The sequence below is a fragment of the Macadamia integrifolia genome, chromosome 13 (assembly GCF_013358625.1).
Source record: "Macadamia integrifolia cultivar HAES 741 chromosome 13, SCU_Mint_v3, whole genome shotgun sequence".
Classification (NCBI taxonomy): domain Eukaryota; kingdom Viridiplantae; phylum Streptophyta; class Magnoliopsida; order Proteales; family Proteaceae; genus Macadamia; species Macadamia integrifolia.
This window is the reverse complement of record NC_056569.1, coordinates 7,906,858-7,928,475: the sequence shown is the minus strand read 5'-3', so window position 1 is coordinate 7,928,475 and position 21,618 is coordinate 7,906,858. Positions and strand designations below refer to the sequence as shown.

The 21,618-nt window shown below is 36.4% G+C and overlaps 1 protein-coding gene across 1 annotated transcript; it reads right to left on the bottom strand.

The window, feature by feature from the left end:
* Positions 1-5,294: 5,294 nt before the first annotated feature.
* Positions 5,295-15,111, bottom strand: LOC122060243 (polyadenylate-binding protein-interacting protein 8-like). Its single transcript, XM_042623438.1, has 10 exons — positions 14,422-15,111; positions 13,805-13,915; positions 13,612-13,656; positions 11,032-11,104; positions 10,802-10,914; positions 10,606-10,665; positions 10,338-10,385; positions 10,158-10,226; positions 5,950-6,011; positions 5,295-5,856 (listed from the first exon to the last, which is right to left on the bottom strand). Exons 1-10 carry the CDS (start codon positions 14,737-14,739, stop codon positions 5,799-5,801), a joined length of 957 nt encoding a protein of 318 aa, XP_042479372.1. The 5' UTR covers positions 14,740-15,111; the 3' UTR covers positions 5,295-5,798.
* Positions 15,112-21,618: the final 6,507 nt, after the last annotated feature.

The window sequence follows — 21,618 nt, the reverse complement described above, 5'->3', positions numbered from 1 at the left end:
TTCTCCCCACCCCTCACTGAGTATTACTAGTGCTCACCCCTTCTATTTACTCATTCTAGATGCCGAGGTTGAGATCAGTATTTTGCCAACTTCCTGCTCTGATTATAAGACAGTGGCGATGGATAATTTAGCCAATCTTCAATAAGAGGGAATCGACCATGGACCCAATTGCGAATGCGACGACTGTGCCTACAGAGGCCAGTTCTTTTAAGGAATAGGATGGACTATTCCTATGTTTTTTTGTGTATATATTTTTGTTGATGTGTACTCTGATATATATAGTCTACTACTGAAATACTGTAAACTGTGAATATTAGATTTTTGTAAGGTATGTAACTCTCATCTGAATAATTGTAAATATATCTCATCACTTAGTTGGCACTGGAGCTTATGTAAGATATCTTTTTGTTGGACTATGCATGTGTATATAAACTCTGATCTTTCATAGTATAATTGTGGTGTTATGATCTACCCTAGTCTAAATCCTGGAGAAACATGTTGATTGCATACGGTGAGATGTCTAGTGCCGCACGCCTTTGCCTATTGGAGGCAGGGTGTGACACTAGGTCCTGAATATGATGTTCTGCCTTCAGGCTTTTCGCAAGCATGTCATCCACATACACCTCCATAGTTTTGTTGACCATTTCCTTAAAGATCTTATTCACTAACCTTTGGTAAGTGGCTCCTACGTTTTTTAGCCCGAAGGGCATTACTTCATAGCAATACAGTCCCCCTTCGGTTATGAAGGACGTCTTTGGGACATCGGCCTCGCACATCTTGATCTGATTGTACCCTGAGTACGCATCCATGAAGCTTAATGCCTCATGTCTTGAAATGGTATCAATGAGAAGGTCTATCTTCGACTGGGGTAGCTATCCTTCGGGCAAGCCTTATTCAAGTCCAAGAAGTCGACGCATATTCTCCATTTTCCATTTGCCTTTGGGGCCATCACCACGTTGGATATCCATTCCGGGTATTGGATTTCGCGGATGAACTTGGCCTTCAACAAATTTTCCACCTCTTCATCTATCTTCTACTGACTCTCAGGGGCGAAGGTTCGTTTCTTTTGCTGCACTAGCTTCTTAGTCGGGCGATCCTGCACAAGCACAGAAAGCAGAGGCCCGAAGGTGGCACCGGGATCAATCCTGCGATGCCCAAGTTAGAGACTCGCAGAGTAGTATTTTCACAAAAGTAATGGTGTGGGTGTATTGACTTACTTGTTTCTGTCTTCCGGGTTCTCTCTTATAGGGTTATCCCCTGTAGAATCCTACTAGGAAACATCCCCCTCCTCTTACTAGCTTAGGGTGATTTTGGTGGACTCCCTTTCTTCACGTCTTCCTTCCTTTATGGGGAATATTCCCTATTCAAGTACCTTCTCATTGTCAAGGAGTTAGTGTCCTAGTATGTCTCTACCTACTAAAGAGGGATTAAGCCTCCATCTCCATAGTTGTGGTCATAGTGAATATCCTTATGGTTGGTTATCACGTGCATTCACCCTACTGAGTGGCTAATTTAAACATATCACTCAGTTTTGAAATCAGATATATTATGAAAGATTAGGACGTACGGGAGAGAATGTTCATATTTGGATTGATAATAGGGATCCAAGTCTACCTAATTTTTAATTACAAATCCCTCGGGTTAAAGATTGCCCCTATTTTATGGTGGTTTATGATCTTATAAATCAAGAAAATTGATGCTGGAAGGAAGATATCATAAACCACATATTCACCCAAATGACAAGACTGCAATTTTACAAATGCATTTTAGCTTATTTCCTACAAATGACGTCAACTATGGGGTGCGTTAAGACATTGTGGTTTTCCAGTAAGGCTCCGTGTTTATTTCCATGTTGAAAATTTTCCAATGTTTATTTTAAAAGAGAAAATATGATGTAAAATATTACTGTAAAATTTTTCAATATTTGTTTTCCTATTTATTTTACAAGGAAATATTATTCAAAATAATTACATAAAATGTCATTATGACAAATTTGAATTATGACTCCCATATCATATGGCTTTAAAAATCATACATTAACATGAGACCAAAAATTCTATACGGGATGACAATCTACCACTAAATGTACCTATATGTGATAGATAATCACGGCTGATAAACCTGAACTTTGTGTTTCCCTTGTAGTTATTTATAGTCAGTGAATTGGAACATTTATAGCAGCAATAAGAAACAACCACAAAAACCCTTCAATAGTAAAGGGTTTAATTTACCGTTTCTAAATCTATTTTACATTTTACCAAAAAAAAATAATAATTTTCATTGTCACTTGTAATGGTGATCAAATTACCACTACTAAAAGTACTTATATTTTAGAGGCCAATATTGATGTTTTTTCGAGTTCCATATATAAACTTACTTGTAAGTCATACAGTATATTTATATAAGAGAGACGTAGCCACTTGGAGTTTTCATTTCATATCAAAACAAGCCAAGCAATCAAATATATATTTACATATTGAAAAAAAAAAAAAAAAAAGTAATTTGTGACACAATATGATTACAACATCAATAAAAAAAATAAAATAAAAAAAGAAACAGAAAAAAAAAGTATTCAAACGGAGCTTTTTTTTTGGTAGAAATTCAAACGGAGCCTCAAGAGCGCATACCACTTGTACTTGTGCAATTAATGGAGAGCAAGGGAGCTAGCTAAGCCGTTTTCGATTCCAAGTCATGAATGGGATGTTGTTCCATCAGTGATTTGGAAATCAAATATAGAAATATATCACATTACCCAAAATCGACGAAATTGCATGGACTGAATGAGTATCGATTCTTTACCAAAAAAAGATGAGTTTCAATTGAGATCAATCTTGAATCTTGATCGATTCGATATCAATTCACTGGTATGACTTAAAGGTTAAAAACTAATAAAAATTGACTTAAAAAAGTAACGAGGATAATTATGTCCAATCAATGGCGATCCAGAACGATATCAAACAAAACCAATTCTAATATGATAACTAATATTAGGAACCTTGCTCTATAGTGATTTCCAACATAAGAAGTCTCTTCTAAGATTTAGGTGCGTATCCAAACCCTAATGAGTTGAAGACTAATAGCAATTCGGAGGTGAAATCTAATCACTCAACAACAATTCATGGAGAAAGATCGAATACGTGACCAAGTCCTTCACTCTCAACTGCAATTGCGGGGCCTGTTGGCATCGTTGTGGAACAACATGGAGTTCCGTTTGCCATGCCACCCCTCTTGTTTGTCTTTCTTTCAAGGACACATGTCCTCTATCTATTCGTCTTGTCTATACCATTATTTTTTGGAAATCTATTGGTTTTGCCCATAATATGGCCAAGGAAGACCAGGTCAACATCATGTAAGGCCTCATGGTTTTTTTTTGATAAAGCCTCATGGTCATAATCCATTTTTTGATTTTGGGTACTTTATATCCATACTTGTGTATCTCATGCCTTTTATCTAGTTGGTTGGGTGTTGCTTGTGGAAGTAGCAGCCGCCTAATTAATAAATATAGTAATCATATTTTTTAAATAAAATTTTTTTGGGCAAAGGTATTCTGTTTGCTTGTGTGAGTTCTATGTCAATGCACAAGCCAATGGGAGGCCCTTTTGAGGCATGGGAGTTCGGGGCCACTATGGTCTTTTAGTGTCCTCCTTTATCTTGACATAGAGTCATGTAGGAGGGCAAAGTTTGGTTGCAAGTAAAATTCTATAACCATATTTAGGACTGAGCTTTCTTTCATCAAGGTGTCCGGCCAGCTCCTTACACCCAAAAAAAAAAAAGAAGTTGTCCAGGCCAACTTCACAGATGCACAGATGGGGAATCGAATTTGGGACCGTAAACCTATCCACACAATCCTCAATTTGTTTTAACCATCTAGGCAACCCACAGATGGGTTGTCAATACTTTTTGTCTTTTATGTAAAATGGAACTAAATCTACTTAGCATTTATCTTTTTTTTTTTCAGTTGTTAAACATTTTTGGGATGTTTAGCCATTAGAAAGAAAGAAAAGACTTGGTAAAACAGGAAATTAGTTACATATAATTCAACAGTTTGAGATATCTAACATTTTCTAGCCCTGTAAGCTAACCTAGTCTTTTATGCACATCCCTCTTTTTCCCATTTAATGGTTGAAAGCACAACTATGTATGTACATGGCCATACATAAATTTTTTTTGATTTTTCCATAATAAAATTAGAAAATGCGTAACAATTATGGAGGGAAATAAAAGGAAACATGTGAGTTTTGTGCAAGGATTCAAAACATGGAATTAGGGATCCATACGGATAGAATGGAATCTGTCCCAATAACCCTTGAATCAACCCTCGCACCTGAAAGAAAATTCAGTGATTCTAAGTTTTTTTTGAGAAAAAATGTCAAATCAATCAGAATTGGGGTCGATCGGGGCCAATTCCAATCCAAATCTACCAATTTGCCTGATCTGATTCGGATTTTTGAATCCGTGGTTTTGTGAGATGTGGTTATCTGAAAAAGAAAACACAAAAATATCCAAAGGGGCTAAAATTTGGTGGTGGCTGGTGAGAAAGAAATAGACATTTTTTTTTCCAACAACAGATATCCAGGCCGAAACCCATACTGACCCCACAATCGCATGAACCGGGTCATACCGAGGTTGAATAAGAACCATTCAACTTTCACTGAAAGCAGTGAAGAGCACTAAACACCCCGTGCGAATGGCCCCAAAGAGGTAAGAGGAATCGAACTCAAAACCACACGTTTCCTGAGATTGAGGTCCCTTGTCAACTCGACTACCCCTTTGGGTTGAAAGAAATGGACGGAGGTTACCGCAGAGAGAGGGAGAGAGAGAGAGAGAGAGACCATGGTAGCCTAGTGAAGGGATGGGCGTCGGTAAGAGACAAGACTCAGAGGGAATAGGGGAAAGAAGAGAAAACACACGCACGCACACACTCATGGCCTGACCTTCAAGGTTTAGTTGCTGGACTTTTGCTGTAAATGCTTTCACAGAAGAAATCACTATTTCTATGCAAAGCCAACTAGACAAGGCCCTCATGTTTCATCAACGTCCAAGGTTCATGTTTATCCCTACCAAGGAAAAGCCAAGTTCTGTACTGACAGCAGAAGTACCACTACTGAATATGGACAAACATGCAATATGAACTAAACAACATGACCATTAAATCCATAGATAAACATAACCAATCCAGCTCAAGTTCTGAACTCACTCTGCAAGTATATATCAACTTTAAAACCATAAATCCTCTACACTTAGAAGCTCCACTGATAAACCATGGGGAGGTGTTTCAAAACAACTAGCCCACATTGACACTTAAAACAGTTCCATCCATGCATAACAATTAGTGCAAGAAAAGTTTTAAGGCATTGTTACAGAACATTAGAACCTTTTCCTACATAACCATGCCAGTGCATGTTCATCTACCACAGCATCACAATCAGCAATGGACAATGGTGTATGGGTGGGTGAGAATGCATTTGATATTTGTCAAAACCAACATTACACCATTGGATTTATATGCAATGGTGCTTGAACTTGAACCTACACAGATGTATCAGCAAGCTAGTTTTGTTGCTTACTGTTTGCTAGTAATGACAGGAAAAAACACCCATAAGGTAAATAAAGCTATGAATGAGCCGATTCTATGAAAGCCTGAAGATCAGGCCACCAACGTTCAGATGAAGAAAATGTTGCCACGAAAAGATGGTTACATACTGAAACTACAAAGTTTCACCACCCCTTCAACACAACATGGTTTCTCTCAACAGGGAACAAAAACCAATGACATCGCTTCATGGTTCTTAGACTAGTCAGTGCACGGTTATGCGCGGAACTCGAGGCCTCACTGGTGTTTTGGAAGGGCTTACCCTGCAAACAAGTTCAAAACTTCAGTCAGACAAAATCACAAACCTGCACTAGTAAAATGAAATCCAGTCCAGTGAGCCAGCTCGAGTATCATACCTAACCGGAAGGCTTCCCAATATCATCCCACTGCAGTTCAGTGCAATAATGGCGCTTTCTGCCTGTGACACGACAAGCAAAGAGTCAGTTTACCAAGATAAAGTAGGGTTTCCAGTTTAAATGAAATATGAAGAATGGAAAAACACCAAAATCTAGCTTCACTCAATGTCACTACCAGTGCTCAGTAAGTAATTTGGGCTACTCCAACAGGTAAGTAATAAAATCTATAAGGGGTTCATGAAACAGAAAATTTTAAACATAAATAATATCTAGACTGGTTCAAGATTTTATTAAGATCCCCAACTTTACAAGTTGTTCCCTTTTCAAAAGTTCCTGTGTAGAGAACAGGCACTAAATTTTTGATAAATATACAATTGGACAAACACCCCAAGGATTTTAATTCAATGAAAAATGAAAACAAATGACTAGTGAAGTTTCGCAATTCCTCACATTCTGTCAATGAAATTGACCACTGTCAGTGGAATTGATGCAGGTCCTGTTCATGGGTGCCCAAAAACAGGCATTGCATAGTTGATATTTTTATGCACTTAGGAGTACTAGTCATCATGCTGATTTGTCAGCTAAAAGAGGTGCTGCTAGTTCATCTATACACCAGTCCACAAGAGAAGTAATGAAACAATCTTAATGTAGCAAGTGGCAATGTGACATCATGAAAGACCCAATATGTATTCATTAAAAAAGAGAACACTAGAGGAAATACAATCAAGACGATAATTGAAAAACAAAGAACTGATACAGAGATCTGATAAAATACGGGAATTCCCAGGTGGAGATTGCAATGACTGACTGAAGTTAGCAAAAAGTGCAACTCCAGCAGCCAATCCTTAGCCCATCCTAGAAACAGAAGGCAACCTAAGACAACCAGAGAAATCACATCAGTTCACTCACCTAGACCCAACCCGAGTTTAATTTTGCTCGTGCTATGAGAAGTTATTGACTAAGTAAATTCAGAGACTGGAATCTGAGTTCATGTTTTTCCCATTGAATATCACTACTACCACCACTAAATCAACCGCTCATTTTATTACATCAACAGATTCACATACATGACATACTTAGGTCAGATTTCCTGAGGCCTAAACTACCAAATTGTGGTCAAGTTGTGATTTCACAACCCAACCCCAAACCAAAGTCTGAAAACACCAGTTTGCCACCCATCTCAGTCATTGACTAAAAGCAAATTCAGGAGCGGGCATAGTTGTCAAGGCGGCTAGGTGACCCTAGGCGGTTGAGGGGGTAAAAACCAGGGCTACACCAACAAGGCACTTAGGTGACGCCTTGACAACTGTGGAGCTGGGACCTGATTAATGCTTTCCCAATGAAAATCACTACAACACCATAATAGCCACTTCTCTCTTTTCATTACACCAACAGAAATACATAAATTGACAGACACAGGTGGGAGAGCCTACGGCCTCAATTACCAAATGGGAGCCAGGTCATGATTTTGCAGCCAAAGCCTCAGACAACAAATGACAATAATTGGCTACCAGATTTCACAAAGTTTCCTGTTTTCAGGTTTACATAAAATTAAGTTTAAATATAAAAGAGAAGATTCAAGTGAATAAAGTAGTATATGACATAAAGTTTAATAGGATTTTCACTGGTCTAGAACTCTAGATCAAGGGATATTGAATAGGTAGCCAAAATTGTATGAGGGAAGCCAATCCACAAGTACTTGATTTCTGAAAGAGATTTCCTACGTCATCAACCACTGGAACAGAGCAATACAAGTTTCTGCTACATAACTAGGGGTGTACAGTACACCACAACAAATAAGAAGAATCATGTGTCATTACTAATCCATGGGTCTCTTTGAAATTTCCTGAAAAGTCCAAATCAATTGATGGTTCAGAACTACTCAGGTTTTCCACCATCCTCAATTTAAGAAAACTCCAAGGATGTGAGAAGAATTGGAAATTGGAAATTGAATTTGCACTACTCCAAGTCTATACCATAAAATTGAATCTCAGAAGTGATACTATTCACTCTTCAAAGAAAATCCAGGTAAGGATTTCAAGATCTCTATCATTGCTGACTAAATTCAAATGTTACTCCTTGCTTCTTCCTCCTATTCTTATCTTATTTCCATCTAATTTCTAAAAGTCTACCGCACGTTTGTGCCTTGGTCCAAAACCATAACCCAAACCTCAGCGAACTTTTAAATTCCATAACCCCATTGCTTACACTTTTTTTTTTGGCTAACGATGGGTATCTAGGCCTTGGGCTTGACTAGTCCCACGAGCCCCATACTGACCCCACAACCACATGGACCGAGTCATACTAGGGTTGAATGAGAACCATTCAACTTTCAGAGCACTAAACACCACCATCTGAATGGCCACAAGGAGGTTAGAGTAATCGAACTCAGAACCACACACTTCCTGAGGCGAAGGCCCCTTACCAAATCGGCTACCCCCTTGGGGTTAGAACCACATTGTTTACACTGACAAACCACATCCTTGTACATATGAGACCACCATTAAAAGAAAAAATTAGCCGATAGTGACCATTCTTTAGGTTATCTTTCGAAAGGCTCAAAGAGTGGGATCACGGAGGAGAATGGGTGGTTTGGTTATGCTTGAAAACTTTATTAAATTTGACCCCAATCTTCTTACTAAATAGGCTTCAAATCTAGTTCCTGCAGCTCTGTACCTGTAGTATTGGGGCCTCCGAAAGTCCAACAAGTAGGTCAATAGAAGAAAGCAGTCCAAGGAAAGGAGTAAAGCATAGGCCTAAATCCCAATGTTCTCTTGGTACGCTGCTTCGGGCTTCGGATGTCTACAGCCCTGAGTATGCTACGTTTGGGTGGGGGAAATCAAGCTCTTAAAACTCAGAATTGGATTGCCAATCACAAGTTGACTTGGCGAATCCGATCCCAAATTTAAAACCATGAGGGGAAGGGGGCAGGTGTAAGGAGGAGGTTTATTTCTTGTATAAGAGTGCACTGGGTTGTGTACTCTGTCCAAAAGCATCAGATCTTTTTGGAATTTTACTTCTCTTTTTTTTTTTTTCTCTGGGGGGTGTGGTTGTTGGATGTTTTGTTCCATTTTTTCAGAGGCTTAGGCAGAGTATCACCCCACCATTTTTTTTTTATATTAGATAAAAAAAATAATAATGAAGCCAAGGAGGAAATAGAAACATAGAGAAAAGGGCCAGCAGGCTTAAACCCCACAGGAGGGAAGCGACTATAAACAAAGTATCCCAGATAAACCAAACCACCCCCCCCCCCACCCAACAGGAAAAAAAAAAAAGGCTAACGCAATCAGCCAAGGAATTGTTGGTTCTCATCCTCCAAAGACAATGAGACATTTCCCAACAGATATAAGGATCTAGCTTTCCAAATAAGGTTCCTATGACTCCATGTACCAGCAGAATCAGAATGTAAAAAACCAATGACTAGAGAAGAGTCTCCTACAACCAAACTATCCGATCAACCACAAGAGAATTTGCAGTCCTTGATTTACAGTCTTGTGCTCTGCAGCAATAGAATCAGCAATCCCAATAGGATCAGAAAAACCATGCCAGTGGATGATGCATCCACTAATGCTGGACCCAACTAAAGCACCGAAGCATTGAGAAGTGGTCACGACATCCCAATGCCTCAAAAAATAGTCTACAGAACACCACCCCACCCCCCCCCCACCAAAGAAAAAAAAAAAAAAGAGTTCTGAAGTGACATAAGATCAACTCTCACCCATCTGGCCATCCCCAAAATATAAATTGTTTTGTCATTTCATTTTTTCTTGTGAGGCCTTTCTCAAGCCTCTTCCTTAGTTTCCCCTCTAGTCTAAAATCTTTTCGTCTATAAATGAGAAAGTCAACCCAGATCATGGTGCTCCAAAGATCACAGAAAAGACTAGACATAAATTAGTAATAGTTTCTTACAATAAATAAGATCTGGTCATAAGTAAGAAGTGGATAAGACAACCCCAAGGGGGTTGTTCAGTTGGCAAAGACCAACCCCTCAAAATTAAGAGGTCATGAGGTCAACTCTCCTTGGGGCCTAACTAAAAAAAAGGAAGAAGGGAATAAGACTTCCTCAAAGAGCACCATATATAAGTTATAACTACAAATTTTTGACAAATAAAAGTCCTAAAAAATCAATTAAATGAATAATAGAAAACTAACATCATCTGACATGTGAAACCACGGGTGCTACAATGTGTACAGTTAGAGAATATTACCATGGCAAACTCGACAAATGCTATACGCGTTGAATGCACATTATCTCCCAAGAGCCTCAGGCGAGAAACCTACAAATGGAGATTATCCAAACTAAGCAAAGTAACTTCAAAGCAAACTGCTTTTGGTCTGCTAAGGAAAAGGGGGAGGGAGAGAAAATAGTTATGGGGCATTGTTCTGACCTCACCACAGATTGTTTCAAAGAAAACTTTTACATCATTTTGAGTAACCTGCCAATAAAGTTAAAGGTTTTAACTGGGAAATTGTCCCAAAATATAAGATAAAAGAAACAATAGGCCACACCAATGGCCATGTTAAAGATCAACTCAAGTCACATTTCATCGCTTCCACTAGAAATGAGGCAGAGAAGTGCATTTAGACATTTACCACCAAAAAACAATAAAAAACCCAAAGACATCAACATCGAAAAAAGAATCAATAAGAATATACCTTCTTATCAATATTTGTACAATAGATTGTCCTAGCACACATCTCCCGTTCATCTTCAGACTACTCAATCATAAAATAATACACTCCAATCAAGATCGTTGACAAACAAATGTTAATTTTGGAAAAAAAATACATTAGCTAGCAATCCTAAAGAGATTGATTAAACCAGAAACAGGTAGTGCACTCCAGTTCGCACCCTGGGAAGGAATGTAGGGTTCACAGGCAAGATAGCAGTTTTTGAAGGTAAAACTCTGACGGGATAGTAACCCAGCATGGTCCCACCAAGGTTGAGAGCTGCTCTTGCACCTTCTGTTAAAACATTAATTCCCCATGAAAATTAAAATTTACAGAACCATATAATAAATTCTGCAGCATACAACAAAAACATAAGAAAGATGACAAGTATGGAGCAAGATAACGACTTACGCTCATCAGCAAACTCTATAAATGCAAACCGAAGAACTGAATGAGGATCACCACAAACACGACAATCAACTACCTTCAAAGTATACATTTAAAAAAGTCCACATATCAGATTTGTGTCATCATTCACCATGGTAACTAAATGTACAGTTCAAAGAACAATTTTTGCACTCCACGTATATCATATCCTAAAGCTGATTCCTCTACAAGCAAAACATGTTCAGATAAAAGAACAAGAGAAATTACACAACCATGTCATGATTCGAAATGGTCATAAACTCATAACACATAAAATGTCATACATACTCCTCTCTCCTCTTTTGGACTTTATTCTGTCCCAAATTCTTCATCCATAATACCATTTAATGCTTAAGCTTTTTCTCACACCCACGAATTACCCTTTATTATGTGTTCTATTAAAACTCAAAAAGAAAAACTAAATGAACGACAAAGAGACTAGTGGGATAATTTTGGACATGTTGAATAAAATTAGTGGGTAGTTAATGGCATAAATATCTCACCTTGAAAAGTGAGATTTGTCAAAGTGTACAGTCTTCATGGGACGTAGTGAGTAAAAGATATATCATATTCCCATTCATAACATAAGAGTGGAAATGCCATTCTGGCAATGTCAGCAGATTAATCACCAACGAATCAACACCTACTGCGAATGAACAAATTTATTTGCTGAGATCAAATGCATGCACAAATAAAGGCCAACCACCTCATGGTTAATCCAATGAAAGGGCTACAATCATGTTAAGAGATTAGGGACTGAAATGATTCACCATATTATTAACTATAATTCCATACCCACAAAGAGGGTTCCTCTCTTTATGTATGTCGGGATTTGCTACAACTCATTCACCTATAGTATAAGAAAAAGATTGATGAATCATGGATAACAATACTAAAATTTGAACCTGCATATTGCATGATACCATTACTCCACAAGATATACCAAAGCCAATTGATTCAACACGAAAAAGTTTAAAGAAATAGATCTATAGAATTCATTTAGGATTAAGACTCTCTGCAGATGCTAAGATTAAGAATTAAATTAAAGATTGACATTTAAGTTTTCTCATAAAAAGGCCAAAATGAAATCAAAGAGCTTAGAGGCATTCACAATATGGGAAAATTACTGGAAAATACTATTTTACAATGGAAGCAGGGGGGAAGAGTAAAATCTGTACAGGAAGGAATACAAACCATGCAAACAATAAAAAGATAAACTACATGTGAAGAATGGCTAAAAAAATGAAAACCCCATTTAAACCAGTTGAAACGCCATGCCAAAACACTAGCAATATTGAACCATCCTTCATTTTTTTTTTCTTCTAAACCTGTGATTCAACCCTCCCACCTAAAAAAATGGAAAAGAAAATAAAAGAAGAGCCACTAAATTGGAGGAAAATTCTAAGCCATGCTTTATGGAGCAGAATATTATGACAAATCTAAAACGAGGTGTAACTGAGATGAAAATTTTGAAATGGAATAGCAACACTGGAAAGGATAAAATAAAATACCAATTTGTGGAAAATCAGAGGTAGCATCAATTGGTCAAACGATGAGGAATGATCAGCAAAAATAGTTCAGTCATAGGAAACAATGATAAATGACTGCAGCAATGAGAAATGATACAACAGAAGATGAAGATGCTTATAAGACAGAGAAGGCCAATTTTGTGTCGACGCAATGGATAAGACATGGGGTAATGAATTTGACAGAAGATTTGGCATAGGACAGAACCATGATTCGTGTGGCCTAACACAGGTAGTTGGGATATGTTTTTACTGAATTGAATTGAGTTGATGGGCAAAAAATTCTTAAAACCCCAGAGGGCACATGGACAATTCATAGGCGGTTAGAAAGGTATAAGTATCTGACAGTTAGCCGTTGCTTGATCTACCAAAAAAAAAAAAAAAAATTGGCCATTGCTTGCTAGAGGAGTTGTTAGGTAATCTATGAATTGTAATGAGAAGTTCCCTATTTAATTATCTTGCAGATTTTCTTTTATACTTGCCACATTTTCTTCCTCCTTTTTCTTTTGATAAGTTCTTCCCTATCCTATTTAATTCTACCGTTTCTATCTATGCCATTCTTGTTCCTTTTCCTATACTAATATTTATAAATATTACTTCAATAAAATGTTTTTATGTCTACAATAGCCATAGCAAGCCACCTTCATAGGTTACACTAAGATTAAATAAATAGAAAAGGCATGGCACTGGCAACCAGAATTCAAATAAATAATGTCCATAGAGAAAAATAACTGAAATAAATTTCTGCTTCCACGTTACTACAACAGGAGAAACTTAAATTTGATAGCGACAGATCATAAAAGGCCTAAGAAAGCATCCCATGACAGAAACAGCCTGGACACAATTGAACTCACATGGATTGCCAGCCTCTAGGTGTGCAAAAGAAAAAAAATATTTTTTATTCCTAGAGTAACTTTGCACATTACGTGCAGTCGCAAATATTATCCACCAAATAACCACAATCATCAAGTAGTCAAAGCATTCACCCAGAGTCCCAGACATATAATATGATAACAAAGAAAACTAATATCAAACTTACTTGTCCACAGTTAATGAACAATGCAGCAAGCCGCTCTTCAGTGACCTAGTTTTGACAGATTAATAAAGTTCCATCAACGTAATATCTCCGACAATAAAACCAACATTTCAAGGTAAATCGCATACATGAGAAATAATAAGTAAACCAACATGGAAAATGGAGAGTAAAAGTATTACATAATTCTTAAACTTACATGCTGATCGATGTCAGAAACATATACAGTTCGCCTAATGCTATCTTCTCTTTGAGCTCTAAGGGCTCTCCCATTCAACCTCCTCCTTCCCTGATTGAAATTATTCCTCTTCTGGCCAACCAGGAAAACAAATTTCAGTTAAAAACAAATAAAGGAACAAATATCCCTCTTCTGGACAGATGGGGGGAGTGGGAAGAGTGAAAAAAAATGAGAATCCGACCAAGAATAGCAAAGAATGGAATATCATACAGATAAAATTCTAATAGAAACAGACTTCTCCCTAAAACAAATATGCATTGAAAAGAAGCTAAATGAGTTCGCCAACTCAATAAGGATCAGAAATAAGACAAACAAAGAAAACCCATAAATCTAACAGATAACATAGAGAACTCTGTAAATTGAACTTAAGTATAGAGATCATGCCGGCCATGCCAAAAAAAATGTTTTTGCCCCTCTCAACCCAGCCATGTCATCATATAATATATTCACCTAACACATTTGTTTCAGAAATGGATTATCAGGATAGGTAAAAACCGATCCCAACCCTCATAGATCAAAACAGATACCGAAAAACATTAAGGAAAAAAGAGAAATGATAAAACCAAGGCTGTCAATACCCTTCGATAAATTGCAGACCCGTTGTTTGCCAAGTCCTTATTAGCCCCATTAAAAAAACTTGGCGGAGACTGTGACTGTGATTGACGATCGGGCGAATAAGAAGATGGGAAAAACTCCTTCGCCGACGGATTCAATTTGGAGAGCAAATCAACCAGCTTGCGCACATCGCTCTGAAACTCAGATTTGGAATCAGAGTTCGGAGTAGAAGAAACTGGGGTAACATCACCAGCAGAATGAACAGCAGTAGTAGTTGGAGAAGGGCGACGATGGATGAACTGATCATCCGAACCGATCGCATTCTCCGCAACAGCAGCCATGAAAATTAAACCCAACAAGAACAATTTACAAAAACCCAACAAAATAAATACAATTTATCTGTCACTCTCTACCTAACCTCTCTCAATCTTCTGTATCTCCAAACAAAATTAGATTTTTCTTTCTTCACAATAAGGGTCTCTTTCTCCCTTTTCTGCAATCTATAAATAACATTCCATCATAATAGAGTGCCACAGAAACGGAAGAGGTAAGCAAAGTAAGGAAACAAATCCAATTTAGAATGCTTTTTTTGATAATTACTGATACAGGAAAGAAAAATGGATTTCCTTTTCCGGGTTTCGTTCTTCTTTCTCTACACACTAGTCACCAAATGGGTTCTCTGATTCTCTCTCTTCCCTTTATCAGAGTTGAAAATCAGTGAGCGTGGCACGTTAAAAATAGGAAGAAATGTAAACGGAAGATGACATCAGCATGGTTGGTTGCTTTTGTTACAAGGTATATGTCATACATAAACTGCAAAAAAGAAGGGTTTTGTTGGGATTGTTGATTTAATTCTTTTTTAATTTACATCAGTTGCAGTTGAAATATATAATAAAACCCCTATGATAAACAAATGTAAAAGAACAGACTATGATAACAACCTGTGTTATTTCTTTAATAAATTAAATTATTGGACTATATAAAGAAATTGGGTTAAAAAAATATAATTTTGAGGTTGATAAGTGAGAAATCATTGAAAATGATTTTTTTGTTTGGTATCAAAGCTCTCACTTGTTTTTTTAAGTGTTTTTTCACTCTTTGATTGTCTCATTTAAAAGGGTTCTGAAGTAAAGTTGTAAATGGATTGGAAAATATTTTCCTCTCATCATCCATTGTGATTGTTAAAATTACTTTGTAATCTAATGTTTGAGAAGGGTACTTCTCCAGTGAAAATTTGTTTAGGAATCTCATCAGACCCTCAAAAAATGTTGTGGAAAAATAATCTTAGTTCATTGTAGGTCAAAGAAAGTTAGTCTTAATAATTTATCAAGTCCTATGTTGAAATGAAAACAATGTTGGGTCATGAGATTCTTACATTGTGATTATTCTACTTTTGGGTCAACTTTGGTGTTTTCCCCCCTTGGTGGTGTGGTTTTAGGACAAGGGTTGGGGAAAGGTAAAACCATGGAGGGGATGAATTCTTGTATACTAAAAATGTATCTAGTTAGACATGTATTAAGACATAATTGCAATATCAATAGTTTTTTCTTAGGTCTTTGAGATATCAATGCTTGATCTGTGGTTCTCAAGATACAACATAAGATTTTGACCATCGAAGCAACCAAAGGCATTGGTGCACAATAATAATTGGGGAGGGTTTTCAAAGAAAAAAAATGTAAGATGCCTAAGAGAGGGGCACAATGATTTAAATATATCAGGATATGAGAGATGTTGGGAGAACATAAACAGAGATAGAAAACGTTGGCACATCCTATGCAGCTTACTCGAAAAACTCTTTCTTATACTATATATATATATATATATATATATTTTGGGTGGACCAATTGATATATTTTGATTGTTGTCCACACTGGCATGAACAATCAAGAATGGGGATTAATCATGTTATTAATCCTTTAGATATATTTCACATTGATGTTCTTTCCTTTCCTTTGTTGTTTTATGATAAGGGTTGATGCCATTAGATGATATATTACCCCGGGAATACTGACAGGTGGATGCAATCAAATCCAACCCCTAATCTAAACAAAATTATTGGTTGTGAAAATAACTAATCATAATTAAAGATAAATTAGGGAATCATTCAAAACTTTAACCCACTATGGCATGCACCGCTTCATACCATCCACCTGTCAAAATGTTTATGAGAAAATCTCCCATTTAATATTTAAAGATTTGGATGATGTTAAATTTATATTATTTTCCTTTCTTTGGGGCTGAGGAGGGGGTAGGTTGAGGGCCTTCTAGCCCTCACTCTACCACCCTACTTCTTTCTTCCTTTACTTCCATGGTGCACCATCCAGCAAGTGAATTAATATTCACATACATTTGAGAAATATTTAATAATTGAAAGAAAAGGAATAGACACATCACCTGGTATGCGTTAATATGTGATATCAATGGGAGTGTAAGATTAAGTATCATAGAAGAGGGATAGGAGATCATTCAAAAAAAAAAAAAAAAGCATACTAGTTTACGTTTGATACATAGGCGGCGTGTCCAACCTCTTCCCATAATTAAAATAAGATTTTTTTTTTTTTGAATTAAAATATGAATTGATATCTTCTACTCATGTAGTTTAGTAACAAACAAGTTCACATATAATTAGTTTAGTATTTTTGAAAACAACAAATTAATTATCGCAATGTTATGGAATTATTTATTTATTTATTTATTTTAAACAATTTTATGGAAATTCACTTATTACTTTTGAATTTATGTGTTTCTGGAAGCGACCAAGGCCATGTCACAATTGATTTAAAAAAATTATTTTTTGATTTATTGCTTTTCAAACTACCATGATTCGATGGTTGTATAAATAAATTACCAAAAAAAAAAAAATGGTATAAACACAAGTCATGTACATGACTAAGAATAAAATCAACTTAATGTTTTAATGTTACTATTGTACACCATAATTTAACTTAAATTTATTTTTAATACATTATGATACATGCTATTTAAACGGTAATATTTATGAATTTAACGACAAGTTTACTATGAATTTCAACCTTATTTCATATATATATATATATATATATATATTTTTTTTAAATTAGATGAACTTGGGCAGAAGAATTTATTGTTAGGTGTTCTTTTGCTTTCGAGAGCAAATATTTGGACTATCAAACTATGGCTTATAAATTCAACTTTCACAATAATGAGATTGAACTTTTTTTGTTTCACTTCCTTTGGGAGGGTTTGGGTGGGGATGAATTTGATAAGCTAATGGATACTCAATACAAAGCAATTTCCACCTTCACACGATAACATGGGAACCAAATCACATAAGTAGTATTTCATACCTCATCGAGAGAACATTTTATATGAAAATCAAGCTAGTCACCTTTGTACTTAACGCCCATACAAGTTCATATAAGTTGATGAAAATATAAACACCAAAAAATACGCCCATTATAGGTGACAAAATATAAAATAAAAAATGATTATATTTTAAAAAAAATTTGAAGAATGTAACCTGATCATATGAGGACCAATGAAGGGGTACACAAAAGCATCAACAATGGATGGGTTTTTTTATATTTTACAAAGGTGGGGTCATCATTTCAATTCATCCCCTCTATGTCGAAGCACAAGAACCACATAACCAAGTAGCGTTTTCTTTCCTTTCAAAATATATCATTCATATCTCTCTCTCTTTTCTATTACAATGGTCTACTGGCCCTTTTCATGCGTGGAGAGGGCGTAATTTATACGATGCATAGTATCTTTCAAAAAAAAGACAAATTAAGCAAACTCATAAATTTTTCTCTCTTCCTCCCACACGCCATCCCTATCCCCATCCCCATCCGCATCCCCGTCACCAGAGGAATCTTTCTATTATTCTTGCCCTTATTATTATCATGAGTTGGAATTTTTGTTTCCCTTCCCTTCCATTCTCTCTCTCCCCCTCTCTCTCTCTCTCTCTCTCTCTCTATACTTACGTTTTGTTTTCCAAGTTTTAATTGCCTTTCGTTTACGTTAAGATGTCGTTTTAATCTTTGTTATATATAAGCTTTTCAAACTAAACAATAGGGTAGGGGGAGGAGGGGGGGAGGGGGTGGACTTCTTCTTAGCCTCACTACATTTCTTAACCTTACATTATTAAAACATACTTTAAGAGGCAAAAATAGTTAATTAATTATTTCTAATCCAAGAACGGCTAAGCCAATGTAAAGCATTGGTAACGAGTATATGGCCTATTTTGTTTATAATGTCACTCCTTAAAAGTATTGGCCCCCCGCCTGATACGCGTAGTTGGCTAGTAACAAGGGAACTTTACTACACACCCACAGAGAGAGAGAGAGAGATGGGTGTATTGTCATTGTCATGGCACACATATAAGGGTAAGACTGAACACATCATTTATCATGCTTGGTAAGGCAGCAATTAAAAAAAAAAAACAAAAGAAAAAGCACCGGGTGTCAAACGGTTGGTTCGGTCTAGTTTTTGGTTTTTCATAAATTGGTTTGATAAAGAGTTGGATCTACAAATGTTAAACCCAAATTGGTTTCAGTCTGTTATTTGATTTTTTAATGGTCTCTTATCAGTCTATGATCGGTTAAATCTCAATTTTTCATATATAAAAAAGGGCGATAGAACGTTACTCGATAGAATACATACGCACTAGCGTTCGTGGCCAATGGGAGGGCACGCTCAAGCATCTTTCTTGTATAGGGTAGTGCAGTCTTTTCGCACCTATTGTGTCTTGATGCAAGTATACGCTATACGTTGTTAGGCTGTGTAGTGTACGCTAGCATCTCCCTATGTCTATCTCTCCAATCTCCCATGAAATGATATATCTACCCCTATTGTGGGAGGAAAGAGATATACATAGGCGAGGCATTAGCATACACACTAGCAACGGGACAAGAAACTCAAAAGATAGCACATTTTATCTGTTTTTCCAATTGTGGTGCAAAGTGTATTTTTCGATCTTCTGTTGTTTCTAAAAACCAAAACTAATACTCATGTTGTGTATGGTAGTCATCCAGAAAAATGTTGCTGGCATTTTTCTGTTCTATGGGAACAAAAAAAAAGAACAGAATAAAGCATTTGGTGTCAACTTGGTATTTTCCATTTTTTTGGAACGAAAAGGAAAAAAGAAAAATGCTAGAAACTAAGGTAATCGTTCTTGAAATAGGTTTATCAAACACCATTTTTTTCTTTTTCAAATGACATTTTGGCACAGAAACTGAAAATTATGTTTTTAACACGAAACGTCGTTTCTTGAACCAAATAACTACCAAATACAGCCTCATTGATAAGGAATTCGTTCGGTTGGTTGGTAACAGTTTGATCCAATCAATTTTAGTTGGTTCAATAAGTCTAGTAGTCCCATTTTTGACACCTCCAGGCTCCAGTAAAGCTTAACAGCAAAAACCCACCTAAGAAAGTTCTGCCGAGGCTGTCAAATGGCTTGGGACAGCCTAAGCTTGAAAATACGACGCAGTAAGTTCTGGCACCTAAAGAGTTCAATGAACTTCCTCTTTCATCTAATGAAAAATGTTTTATGAGCCAATCAGAGAATGTACATAAGCTAGCTAGCTCTTTCTCTCATGAAATAATCTTTCTACCCCTCTCTATATAGGAAAGGGACATTCATTTAATTATTTATTAATTTAAGACCAAGTAAACTTGGAGTTAGGGATCGATTTGATTTGATCTCAAGTCTATGCAATCGCCAACCATTAGTTTTCATGTTTGGTTTGACGTTCAAAGTTGGAGAAATTGAATCCGGACTTGCCTAAGTCATAACCAAAACTTGGTCCAACCTGTTTTTTTTTTTGGTAGAAAACTTGGACAAGACTTTATATATATATATATAAAAGGTCTTTGCTATCGTCAACTATAGACTTTACAACATTGATCATAAAATATTGTTAATCCCACTGTGTAGGTATACCATACCTAGGTCACCATCATTTCCCTATCATATTATGGGATTATTCTCTTAACAAACACAACTGTTTAATTTAAAATTATATTATATTTATTATTATTATTTGTTTTAATTGATCAAAAGAGAATATTATCTTTGTAGGTCATTAGATGCTTTTTCCTTTACAATGAGGTCTGCACTGTTAAAGAGAATTTATCCCCACTTGGACCCATTTCTATAAGGCTTTACTGCGAGTTACTAGAGTTGGCCAAACATCTTATAATGGTGTACTGGTCATGACAGATCGGTATTCATTCCTCCCCATGTAAGTGATAGAAAGAAAGAGATTGATCATGGAGTCTTTTCTCAGCATGGTTTGAGGAATCGATATTGGATCGATCAAATTGACTGATTTGTATTAATATTGGCAGAGGTCGATATTGTTTCCTGATTGATCCCGCATTGGTGTAATGGTATGGATTAAGGGTAATTTTTTATTTTTTTTCTTCTAAGAAATAGGTGTAAAAGTGTCTAATCCTAATTTTATGGGTCAAGCGGAATCAGTATTGACAATGACCGATATTGTGAACGCAAACCATGTTTTTGAGCCCTTAAACACACTTTAGTAGAACCCTTTAGTGAAGAGAGAAAAATGTGAGAGGTCAATTTTGATTCCTGATTGATCCTACATTGATGTAATGTTATGGACCAAGGGTAAATATGTCTAAAAACATTTTTTTTTAAATTTTTTTAATAGGGGTAAAACTATCTGATCCCAATTATATGGGCCAATCCAGATTAGTATTGGCAGTGACTGATGTTGTACCCAAGTGAACTTAAACCGTTTTTGTGAGCCCCCTAAGCACACTTTATAGTAGAAACCCTTTAGTGCTTGATGATATTAAGGGTGTCAATTGGTCCAGAACCAGGTATTAGGTCTGGTTTTGATTTCGGTTCCAAGGATTGTTAGTGTGATTTAGAACTGGACCAAGTCCCATCTTGGTTTTGAAAATTGGTACTCGTACCCAACTTATCCGGTTCCAGTCTGGTTCTGATTCCTATTTGAGAACAAGCAAGACAAAGGTCCCTAGCTCAATGGCCTATTAAGATTTGTCTCAAACGCCCAATTATCTGCAATGTATCAGATTGGATTAGTCCCAACATTATATCTGTAGATAAAAAACAAAAACAATTCAATTTCCGTATCAAGAAAAAACACATATACATAAGAAAGATAAGAAAGCTCATATAAAAACCTGCAACGCTATTGGAGATTGAAAATCAAACAAGTACAACATTGTAGGAGATGGAAAACCGA

Coding starts and splice junctions, on each gene's coding strand:
- LOC122060243 (XM_042623438.1), bottom strand. CDS start 14,739: ATGGCTGCTGTTGCGGAGAATGCGATCGGTTCGGATGATCAGTTCATC. Junction 13,916..14,421: donor GGTCTGCAATTTATCGAAGG/GTATTGACAGCC, acceptor CTGGTTGGCCAG/AAGAGGAATAATTTCAATCA. Junction 11,105..13,611: donor TGTTCATTAACTGTGGACAA/GTAAGTTTGATA, acceptor TATACTTTGAAG/GTAGTTGATTGTCGTGTTTG.